At 37.6% G+C, this 12,261-nt stretch overlaps 1 protein-coding gene across 10 annotated transcripts in view; it reads left to right on the top strand.

Moving 5' to 3' along the window:
* ATRX (ATRX chromatin remodeler) overlaps positions 1 to 12,261 on the top strand; it is a 290,081-nt gene that overhangs the window by 268,115 nt on the left and 9,705 nt on the right. For all 10 annotated transcript variants that reach the window (XM_032251335.1, XM_032251338.1, XM_032251341.1 and 7 more), the window contains 3 exons: positions 614 to 739; positions 1,506 to 1,601; positions 2,104 to 2,232. In XM_032251335.1, coding sequence (XP_032107226.1) covers positions 614 to 739; positions 1,506 to 1,601; positions 2,104 to 2,232 — 351 coding nt within the window. The remainder of the gene's footprint in view (positions 1 to 613; positions 740 to 1,505; positions 1,602 to 2,103; positions 2,233 to 12,261) is intronic.

The raw sequence follows: 12,261 nt of genomic DNA, 5'->3' as shown, positions 1-12,261 counted from the left end.
GCTTAGTATTTATTGAATTGAGTGATGAGTGGGAAGCCATATATTTAGCATCAGTACCCTCTCTGTAGTAAAAAACATAAAGGAGCTTAGAGTTTGGAGGTGGAAATAAATGTAACTTTAGCATGTATACCATGAAATCTAAATTTTGGCTGAATATCAGAACACAAAAATATTTCATTATTAGACGTTAATGCCATTTGCTCCAGCAGCAGCTTTATTTAAGATGATTCTATGTTTTAAACATCAACCCACTTGAGCAAAAATGTGCCTGAGCATGGGAAACCTTATCTTAATACCTGAATCCTTTTCAAACTCCTAACTTATTGTACCAAACTTCTTCTAACATTAATGTGATGTTCAGAGTCTCATCAGAATTCTCTGAGTTGCCCTTATTCTGTGGGAATTATCAGAAAAAAAGTACACCTTTATGGGTTAAAGCTTTCCGTGTAATAAGATCTTGCTTTTCGGTGAAAAGGGTGTTTTGTTTGTGTGTGGAAGAGTGTTAATAATTTCCTGGATTTGAGAATGTGGATTCTTTTCTAAACCAGTAGGTCATGTAGAATTTCAAGGTTTAAATCACAATGTGAAAAGTACATATTTTTTTGGTTTTTAGGGACTGACCATGCGTTTCAACATACCAACTGGGACCAATTTACCCCCTGTCACTTTCAACTCTCAAACTCCTTATATTCCTTTCAATTTGGGTGCCCTGTCAGCAATGAGTAATCAACAGCTGGAGGTAAGTTGTGAAGTACAAAAGTAATTTAACATGAATTAAAGGCAATTTCAAGTGCCTTGTTGTTGAGGGTTCACCATGCAGGAATACCACATTCTCCAAAAGATTACCTCTGAATAGACCAAGAAATTTTTCTTTTATTTGTTGACTGTTTTGAACTAACATAATGTTGTAAAATGTGGTTTGTTCAGAGCACAAAGGAATCAGTCGGTGAATTAATGTACTTTGAATTATTTTAATTAAGAAACAATAGGGCTGCTGACCAGCTTGGGGAAATAGCACCTTCTTCAGTTATAAAATATTTATAATAAACAAATTCCTATCTTACTGCTTAAAAGTAAGATAAAATATACTCATTAATTTCTATTTTAGTGCATTATAGATGTACACTTAAATATATAATGCCCAATATTATGAAATAAATTATTTAAAGCTAGAATCACCTGTAAATTAAATAGGAAAGATTGGGTTTTTATTATACCAATAATGACTTAGTTAAATCTGAAACACATTATAAAATGTGCTTATGGATTCATCTAAATTATGAAATTATTGGTGTGATAAGACTCAAACTTTTATCTTCCTAACAAGACCCTTTGGACATTGATACGTTTTACTTCACTTTATTGACACTGAATTTTGCTATTCTCTTCAATTATTTAAAGAGGTTTAAAAACAACTGCTATAAATTGGCAAATGGAAGGATTCCTATACTTTAACACTGTGCTGTCTTTCTGCCTTATATAACTTATTTTTTGCATTCTCCTAGGACCTCATTAATCAAGGAAGAGAAAAAGTTGTGGAAGCAACAAACAGTGTGACAGCAGTGAGGATTCAACCTCTTGAAGATATAATTTCAGCTGTCGTAAGCTAATTGGCAATTGTCTTATTCCAGCCTCCAGTTTGTGCCCTCCACCCCCAACTGCCATTTGTTTTAATTTTTAATTGTTTCCTTTACTTCTTATAACTTGATTTGCAATAGTAAAATATTAGTAGAATGGATGGATAATAGTGCCAAGCTGTAACCCAGCAATTTTGCATAGATGTTGGCACAAATGAGAAATGGGTGAAATATAAGAATTGAGAAATCAAAAATCAAACATGGAAATGTATGTATTGTTTACATAAACATTTTAATTACCAGTTACACAAATTAAATCTAAATTATTGTTTCATTCCAGAGATAGCCGGCGCAAGCACAGCAGTGAACAACTTAGTGTACCGTGTTTTTGAATTATGTTTTTCTTTAGAAAAGAATAAGGGAAAAGGGGGGAAAACCTTGGAAAATCCCAAATATCTTTAAATACCTTAATTATTTTTCCTCAATTGTGCAGTACTAAGGAATAAATAGAAAATTTTTCTTTTAGTGGAAGGAAAACATGAATCTCTCAGAGGCCCAAGTACAGGCGTTAGCATTAAGTAGACAAGCCAGCCAGGAGCTTGATGTTAAACGAAGAGAAGCAATCTACAACGATGTATTGACAAAACAACAGATGGTAAGAATTCTGACTATTTCTAGGTTATGTTTAACTTTCTTGAATTTGTAATAATAGGTTTGTATGACATCTATATCAGTAATTATTCCTACTATGGATGGATGGATGGTCATTGGTAATTCTGGAAGAAATGTAAAAAACCCAGGAATGTCAAGTAAATGTAATATATTTTGTTACAAAAAAAGAACAGCTACCCAAAGGAATCCTGGAAGTTTACATAGGATCTAGTCCATATAATTTTATTTCTCATATATTCTAGACATCTCTGTAGGAATTTTTGCCAGAGTTTTATCACATTTGCCATTTTTATTTTATTTAACTTTTAATTTTTGTGAGTATATAATAGGTATATATACTTATGGGGTACATAAGGCATATTGATATAGGCATACAGTGTATAATAATCACATCAGGGTTAAAGATTATCTATCATATCAAGCCCTTATTCTTTCTTTGTGTTACAGACAATCCAATTATATGCTTCTAGTTATTTTTAAATGTGCAATAAATTATTTTTGACTATAGTCACCCTGTTGTGCTTTCAAATACTAGATCTCATTCATTCTAACTATACTTTCATACCTATTTACCATCCCCCATTCCTTCACTCCCTGCTACCCTTCTCAGCTTCTGGTAACTACCATTCTACTCTGTCCCCATAAGTTCAATCGTTATAATTGTTAGCTTCCAGAAATAAGAGAGAACATGTGAACTTTGTCTTTCTATGCCTGGCTTATTTCACTTAACGTAATGATCTTCAGTTCCATGCATGTTATTGCAAATGGCAGTATCTTGTTCTTTTTTATGGCTGAATAGTACTTCATTGTGTATGTGTACTACATATTCTTTATTCATTCATCTGTTGGTGGACACTTAGGTTGCTTCCAAATCTTAGCTATTGTGAACAGTGGCTACAATAAACATGAGAGTGTAGATACCTCTTCAATATATTGATTTCCTTTCATTTGAGTATAGACCTAGCAGTGGGATTTGTAAATCATATGATACCTCTATTTTTAGTTTTCTGAGGAACCTCCAAACTGTTCTCCATAGTGCTTGTACTAATATACGTTGCTAACAACAGTGTGCGTGAGTTTCCTTTTCTCCACATCCTTACTAACATTAATTATTGCCTGTCTTTTGGATAAACAACATTTTAACTGGGGTAAGATAATATCGCATTGTCTTTTTTTGTTTGGTTGGTTTTGTAGAGATGGGGTCTCACTATATTTCCCAGGCTGGTCCCAAACTCCTGGGCTTAAGCAGTCCTCCCGCCTCGGCCTCCCAAAGTGCTGGGATTACAGGCATGAGCTACCATGCCCAGTTTCTCATTTTAGTGTTGATTTGCATTATCTAATGATTGATGATGTTGAGTACCTTTTCCAATGTCTGTTTGCTATTCGTATGTCTTCTTTTGAGAAATGTCTGTTCAGATCTTTTGCCCATTTTAAAATCTGATTATTAGATTTTTTTTTTTCCTATGAAGTTGTTTGAGCTCCTTATATATTCTGGTTAATAATCCCTTGTCAGTTGGATAGCTTGCAAATATATTTCTGGCATTCTGTGGGTTGTCTCTTCACATCGTTGATTGTTTCCTTTGCTGTGCAGAAGCTTTTTAACTTAATGGTATCCCATTTGTCCATTTTTGCTTTGGTTGCCTGTGCTTGTGGGGTATTACTCAAGAAATCTTTGCCAGTTCAATGTCCTGGAGTTTGCCCAATGTTTTTCTGTAGTAGATTCATAGTTCGAGGTCTCAGATTTAAGTCTTTAATCCATTTTGATTTGAATGTTGTGTATGGCAAGAGATAGGGATCTACTTTCATTGTTCTGCTTTCATTGTTTCATGGGTATCCAGATTTCACAGCACCATTTATTAATGAGGCTGTCCTTTCTCCAATGCATGTTCATGGCACCTGTGCCAACAATGAGTTCACTAGTGTGTGGATTTGTTTCTGGGTTCTCTCTTCTGTTCTCTTTGTCTATGTGTCTGTTTTTATGCCAGTACTATGCTGTTTGGTTTACTGTAGTATAATTTGAAGTCAGGCAATGTGATTCCTCCAGTTTTGTTTTCTGCCAATTACAACTTTGCCTATTCTGAGTCTTTTGTGGTTCCATGAAAATTTCAGGACTTTTTTTATTTCTGTGAAGAATGTCATTGGTATTTTGGTAGGGATTGCATTGTATCTATAGATGGCTTTGGATAGTATGGGCATTTTAACAGTATTAATTCATCCATTCCATGAACATAGAATATCTTTCCATTTTTTGTACCCTCTTCCATTTCTTTCATCAACATTGTATAGTTTTCATTGTAGAAATCTTTCATTTCTTTTGTTAAGTTTATTCCTAAGTATTTAATTTTGACTGTGGCTACTGTAAATGCAATTACTTTCTCGATTTCTTTTTCAGATTATTCGCTGCAGGTATATAGAAACACTGCTGGTTGTGTATGCTGCCACTTTACTAAATTTGTTTATCAGTTCTTAAATGTTTTTGCTGGAGTCTTTAGGTTTTTCCAAATGCCACATCATATCATTTGCAAACAAGATAATTTGACTTCTTTTCCAACTGGGATGCCCTTTATTTCTTTCTCTTGTCTGATGGCTCTAGCTATGACTTTCAGAACTATGTTGAGTAACAGTGGTGAAAGCTGATATCCTTGTTGTGTTCCAATTTTTAGAAGAAAGTCTTTCAGTTTTTCCCCATTGAGTATGATATTGGCTGTGAGTCTGTCAGTATATGGCTTTTATTGTGTTGAGGCATGTTCCTGCTATACCTGGTTTTTTGAGGGTTTTTTTTTTTTATCATGAAGGGATGTTGAATATTATCAAATGTTTTTTCAGCATCAATTGAAATGATCACACGGTTTTTGTCCTTCATTCTGTTGATATGATGTATCACATTGATTGATTTGCATATGTTAAATCATCCTTGCAGCCCTTGGATAAACCCTACTTGGTCATGTTCAACAACAGCTTTTTAATGTGTAGTTGAATTCTGTTTGCTAGTATTTTGTTGAGGATTTTTGCATGAATGTTCATCTCGGATATTGCCTTGTAGTTTTTGTTTTTTGATATGTCTGTCTGGTTTTGGTATCAGAGTGTTAACTGGCCTTGTAGAATGTGTTTGAAGTATTCCCTTCTCTACTTTTCACAATTGTTTGAGGAAAATTAATATTCTTCTTTAAACGTTTGGTAAAATTCAGCAGTGAAGACATTGGTTTCCAGGCTTTTCTTTGCTGGAAGACTTTGTATTACAGCTTTGATCTCATTACTTAGTAACTGGTCTGTTCAGATTTTGGATTTCTTCATGTTTCAGTCTTGGTGGATTGTATGTGTCTAGGATAATTTATCCATTTCTTCTAGGTTTTCTAATTTTTTAGTATCATTTCTATGGTATCAGTTTTAATGTCTACTTTTTAATATTTGATTTTATTTATTTGAATCTTCTCTTGTTTTTCTTAGTCTGACCAAAGGTTTGTCAATTTTATCTTCTCAAAAAACCAACTTTTTATTTATTTCTGCACTGATTTTATTTATTTTACTAATTTGGGGTTTTGTTTTCTTATGTTTTTCTAGTTCTTTAAGATGCATTGGTAAGTGTTTAATTGAAGTTTTTATTCTTTTCTGATATACACATTTAGAGCTGTAACCTTTCTCTTAGTATGCTTTTGGTGTATCCCATAGGTTTTGTATGTTGTGTTTCCTTTATCATTTGTTTTTTTTTTTTTGTTTGTTTGTTTGTTTGTTTTGAGATGGAGTTTTGCTCTTGTTACCCAGGCTGGAGTGCAATGGCGCGATCTCGGCTCACCGCAACCTCCGCCTCCTGGGTTCAGGCAATTCTCCTGCCTCAGCCTCCTTAGTAGCTGGGATTACAGGCACATGCCACCATGCCCAGCTAATCTTTTGTATTTTTTTTTTTTTTTTTTTTAGTAGAGACGGGGTTTCACCATGTTGACCAGGATGGTATCGATCTCTTGACCTCATGATCCACCCGCCTCGGCCTCCCAAAGTGCTGGGATTACAGGCTTGAGCCACCGCGCCCAGCCCCATTTGTTTTAAGAAATTTTTCAATTTTCTTCTTAATGTCTTCATTGACCCACTGGTCATTCAGGAGCATATTGTTCAATTTTCATGTTTTTTTTTTTTTTTTTTTTTTGTTAATACCACATTTTTATTTTTATTCTTATTTTTTTTCCCCTTTATTTTATTGCATTTTAGGTTTTGGGGTACATGTGAAGAACATGCAAAATTGTTGCATAGGAGCACACATGGCAGTGTGATTTGCTGCCTTCCTCCCCATCACCTACATCTGGCATTTCTCCCCTTGCTATCTCTCCCCAGCTTCCCACCCCCCACCCTCCCTCCCCTATTTCCCCCCAACTGACCCCAGTGTGTAGTGCTCCCCTCCCTGTGTCCATGTGTTCTCATTGTTCAACACCTGCCTATGAGTGAGAACATGCGGTGTTTGATCTTCTGCTCTTCTGTCAGTTTGCTGAGAATGATGGTTTCCAGGTTCATCCATGTCCCTACAAAGGACCCTAACTCATCGTTTTTGATGGCTGCATAATATTCCATGGTGTATATGTGCCACATTTTCCCTATCCAGTCTATCATCGATGGGCATTTGGGTTGGTTCTAGGTCTTTGCTATTGTAAACAGTGCTGCAATGAACATTCGTGTGCACGTGTCCTTATAGTACAACGATTTGTAATCCTTTGGATATATACCCAGTAATGGGATTGCTGGGTCAAATGGAATTTCTATTTCTATGTCCTTGAGGAATCTCCACACTGTCTTCCACAATGGTTGAACTAATTTACACTCCCACCAACAGTGTAAAAGTGTTCCTATTTCTCCACATCCTCTCCAGCATCTGTTGTCTCCAGATTTTTTAATGATCGCCATTCTAACTGGCGTGAGATGGTATCTCAATGTAGTTTTGATTTGCATTTCTCTGATGACCAGTGATGATGAGCATTTTTTCATATGTTTGTTGGCCTCACGTATGTCTTCTTTTGTAAAGTGTCTGTTCATATCCTTTGCCACTTTTGAATGGGCTTGTTAGTTTTTTTCTTGTAAATCTGTTTTAGTTCTTTGTAAATTTTGGATATCAGCCCTTTGTCAGATGGGTAAACTGCAAAAATTTTTTCCCAATCTGTTGGTTGCCGATTCACTCTATTGATTGTTTCTTTTGCTGTGCAGAAGCTGTGGAGTTTGATTAGGTCCCATTTGTCTATTTTGGCTTTTGTTGTCAATGCTTTTGGTGTTTTGGTCATGAAGCCCTTGCCTACACCTACGTCCTGAATGGTTTTACCTAGATTTTCTTCTAGGGTTTTTATGGTGTTAGGTCTTATGTTTAAGTCTTTAATCCATCTGGAGTTAATTTTAGTGTAAGGTGTCAGGAAGGGGTCCAGTTTCTGCTTTCTGCACATGGCTAGCCAGCTTTCCCAACACCATTTATTGAACAGGGAATCCTTTCCCCATTGCTTATTTTTGACTGGTTTGTCAAAGATCAGATGGTTGTAGATATGTTGTGTTGCCTCCGAGACCTCTGTTCTGTTCCATTGGTCTATATCTCTGTTTCGGTACCAGTACCATGCTGTTTTGATTACTGTAGCCTTGTAGTATAGTTTGAAGTCTGGTAGTGTGATGCCCCCCGCTTTGTTCTTTTTGCTTAGAATTGACTTGGCTATGCGGGCTCTCTTTTGGTTCCATATGAAGTTTAAGGTGGTTTTTTCCAGTTCTGCAAAGAAGGTCATTGGTAGCTTGATGGGGATAGCATTGAATCTGTAAATTACTTTGGGCAGTATGGCCATTTTCACGATATTGATTCTTCCTAACCATGAACATGGAATGTTTCTCCATCTGTTTGTGTCCTCTCTTATTTCGTTGAGCAGTGGCTTGTAGTTCTCCTTGAAGAGGTCCTTTACATTCCTTGTTAGTTGTATTCCTAGGTATTTTATTCTCTTTGTGGCAATTGTGAATGGAAGTTTGTTCTTGATTTGGCTCTCTTTAAGTCTGTTATTGGTGTATAGGAATGCATGTGATTTTTGCACATTGATTTTGTATCCTGAGACTTTGCTGAACTTGCTTATCAGTTTCAGGAGGTTTGGGGCTGAGACGATGGGGTCTTCTAGATATACAATCATGTCGTCTGCAAATAGAGACAATTTGACTTCCTCCTTTCCTATTTGAATGCCCTTTATTTCTTTTTCTTGCCTGATTGCTCTGGCTAGAACTTCTAATACTATATTGAATAGCAGTGGTGAGAGTGGGCATCCTTGCCTGGTGCCACATTTCAAGGGAAATGCTTCCAGTTTTTGCCCATTCAGTATGATATTGGCTGTTGGTTTGTCATAAATAGCTTTTATTAATTTGAGATATGTTCCATCGATACCTAGCTTATTGAGTGTTTTTAGCATAAAGGGCTGTTGAATTTTGTCAAAGGCCTTCTCTGCATCAATTGAGATAATCATGTGGTTTTTGTCTTTGGTTCTGTTTATGTGGTGAATTACGTTTATAGACTTGCGTATGTTGAACCAGCCTTGCATCCCCGGGATGAAGCCTACTTGATCATGGTGGATAAGCTTTTTGATGTGCTGTTGCAATCGGCTTGTCAGTATTTTATTGAAGATTTTTGCATCTATGTTCATCATGGATATTGGCCTGAAGTTTTCTTTTCTTGTTGAGTCTCTGCCGGGTTTTGGAATCAGGATGATGTTAGTGTCATAAAATGATTTGGGAAGAATTCCCTCTTTTTGTATTGTTTGGAATAGTTTCAGAAGAAATGGTACCAGCTCCTCTTTGTATGTCTGGTAGAATTCAGCTGTGAACCCATCTGGACCTGGGCTTTTTTTGGGTGGTAAGCTCTTAATTGCTGCCTCAACTTCATACCTTGTTATGGGTCTGTTCAGGGTTTCGGCTTCTTCCTGGTTTAGGCTTGGCAGGAGGCAAGTGTCCAGGAATTTATCCATTTCTTCCAGGTTTATTAGTTTGTGTGCATAGAGTTGTTTGTAATAATCTCTGATGATGGTTTGAATTTCTGTGGAATCTGTGGTGATATCCCTTTGATCGTTTTTTATTGCATCAATTTGGTTATTCTCTCTTTTCTTTTTTATTAATCTGGCTAGCGGTCTGTCTATTTTGTTGATCTTTTCAAAAAACCAGCTCCTGGATTTATTGATTTTTTGAAGGGTTTTTTGTGTCTCTATCTCCTTCAGTTCTGCTCTGATCTTAGCTATTTCTTGTCTTCTGCTAGACTTTGAGTTTTTTTGATCTTGCTCCTCTAGCTCTTTCAGTTTTGACGATAGGGTGTCAATTTTTGATCTCTCCTTGCTTCTCATATGGGCACTTATTGCTATATATTTTCCTCTAGAGACTGCTTTAAATGTGTCCCAGAGATTCTGGTATGTTGTGTCTTCATTCTCATTGGTTTCGAAGAACATCTTTATTTCTGCCTTCATTTCATTGTTTATCCAGTCAACATTCAAGAGCAAGTTGTTCAGTTTCCATGAAGCTGTGCGGTTCTGAGTTAGTTTTTGAATTCTGAGTTCTAACTTGATTGCACTGTGGTCTGAGAGACTGTTTGTTACGATTTCCGTTCTTTTGCATTTGCTGAGGAGTGATTTACTCCCAATTATGTGGTCAATTTTAGAGTAGGTGTGATGTGGTGCTGAGAAGAATGTATATTCTGTGGATTTGGGGTGGAGAGTTCTGTAAATGTCTTATTAGGTTTGCTTGGTCCAGGTCTGAGTTCAAGTCCTGGATATCCTTGTTAATTTTCTGTCTGGTTGATCTGTCTAATGTTGACAATGGGGTGTTAAAGTCTCCCACTATTATTGTGTGGGAGTCTAAGTCTCTTTGTAAGTCATTAAGAACTTGCCTTATGTATCTGGGTGCTCCTGTATTGGGGGCGTATATATTTAGGATCGTTAGCTCTTCTTGTTGCATTGATCCTTTTACCATTATGTAATGTCCCTCTTTGTCTCTTATGATCTTTGTTGCTTTAAAGTCTAATTTATCAGAGATGAGAATTGCAACTCCTGCTTTTTTTTGCTCTCCATTTGCTTGGTAAATCTTCCTCCATCCCTTTATTTTGAGCCTTTGTGTATCCTTGCATGTGAGATGGGTTTCCTGGATACAGCACACCGATGGGTTTTGGCTTTTTATCCAATTTGCCATTCTGTGTCTTTTGATTGGGGCATTTAGTCCATTTACATTTAGGGTTAATATTGTTATGTGTGAATTTGGTACTGCCATTTTGGTGCTAGCTGGCTGTTTTGCCCTTTAGTTGAGCTGGTACTTGTTGTTCCTTTATATGTGTAGAGCCTCTTTCAGGAGCTTTTGTAGAGCTGGCCTGGTGGTGACGAAGTCTCTGAGTACCTGCATGTTCCCAAAGGATTTTATTTTTCCTTCACTTATGAAGCTTAGTTTGGCTGGATAGGAGATTCTGGGTTGAAAGTTCTTTTCTTTAAGGATGTTGAATATTGGCCCCCATTCTCTTCTGGCTTGTAGGGTTTCTGCTGAGAGATCTGCTGTGAGTCTGATGGGCTTCCCTTTATGGGTAACCCGACCTATCTCTCTGGCTGCCCTTAGTATTTTCTCCTTCATTTCGACCCTGGTGAATATGACGATTATGTGCCTTGGGGTTGCTCTTCTTGACGAATATCTTTGTGGTGTTCTCTGTATTTCCTGGACTTGAATGTTTGCCTGCCTTGCTAGGTTGGGGAAGTTTTCCTGGATAATATCCTGAAGAGTATTTTCCAGCTTGGATTCATTCTCTTCGTCGCATTCGGGTACGCCTATCAAACGTAGATTAGGTCTTTTCACATAGTCCCACATTTCTTGGAGACTTTGTTCATTCCTTTTTACCCTTTTTTCTCCAGCCTTGCCTTCCCGTTTTATTTCATTGAGTTGATCTTCGACCTCTGATATCCTATCTTCTGCTTGGTCAATTCGGCTGTTGATACTTGTGCATGCTTCACGAAGTTCTCGTGTTGCGTTTTTCAGCTCCATGAATTCACTTATATTCCTTTCTATTTTGTCCATTCTTGTTAGCATTTCGTCAAATCTTTTTTCAAGGTTCTTAGTTTCTTGGCATTTGGTTAGAACATGTTCTTTAAGTTCACAGAAGTTTCTTACTACCCACCTTCTGAAGTCTGATTCTGTCATTTCATCACACTCGTTCTCCCTCCAACTTTGTTCCCTTGCTGGTGAGGAGTTGTGATCCCTTTTAGGAGGAGAGGTGTTCTGGTTTCGGGTGTTTTCATCCTTTTTTCGCTGGTTTCTTCCCATCTTTAAGGATTTATCCACCTGTTGACTTTGTGGTTGTTGGCTTTCAGATTGGGTCTCAAATCTTTCAGATTGACGGTCTGTTTGTTGATGATGAGGTTATTTCTGTTTCTTGGTTTCCTTCTGACAGTCTGGCCCCTCTGCTGTAGGTCTGCTGAGGTTCACTCCAGGCTCTGTTTGCCTGGGGTTCACCTGCAGCAGCTGCTGAACAGCAAGGGTTGTTACCAGTTTTCTTCTTCTGCTATCTTTGTCCCAGAAGGATACCCGCCTAGTGTCAATCTGATCTCTCTTTTATGAGGTGTCTTTTTGGATATATAGGGGTCAGGGAGCTGCTGGAGGAGATGGTCTCTTCTTTATAGGAGCTCAAACGGTTAGCTGCGAGTTCTTCTGTTGTTCATTCAGAGCTGCTGGGCAGGTACTTTTAGGTCTGCTGTAGCAGTACTTATAAACTGCTTTTTGTTCCCAGGTGCTCTGTCCCAGGGATTTAGGGCTTTATTTGTGAGTTTCTGTTATGCTGCCACCTTCTTTTTTTTTTTTCTCCTTCAGACCTGCCCAGCCCAGCAAGGGGGCAGCCTAGTCACTGTCGGCCTATAGCAGCTTTGCTGAGCTGCTGTGGGCTCCGCCCCGCTGCCGAGTGAACTTCCCTGCAGTCCTGTTTATATGGGTGTAGTTAGAATTGCTTTGGGGATAGTGGCCCGCCTCTGTTGGGGCGGAGTCTCTGCTGTGGCGGGTTGCC

Source organism: Sapajus apella, unplaced genomic scaffold (genome assembly GCF_009761245.1).
Source record: "Sapajus apella isolate SASKATOON/1434 unplaced genomic scaffold, GSC_monkey_1.0 scaffold75, whole genome shotgun sequence".
Taxonomy (NCBI): domain Eukaryota; kingdom Metazoa; phylum Chordata; class Mammalia; order Primates; family Cebidae; genus Sapajus; species Sapajus apella.
Note: the sequence above shows the minus strand (reverse complement) of the source record. Positions and strands in the feature narration are given on the sequence as shown.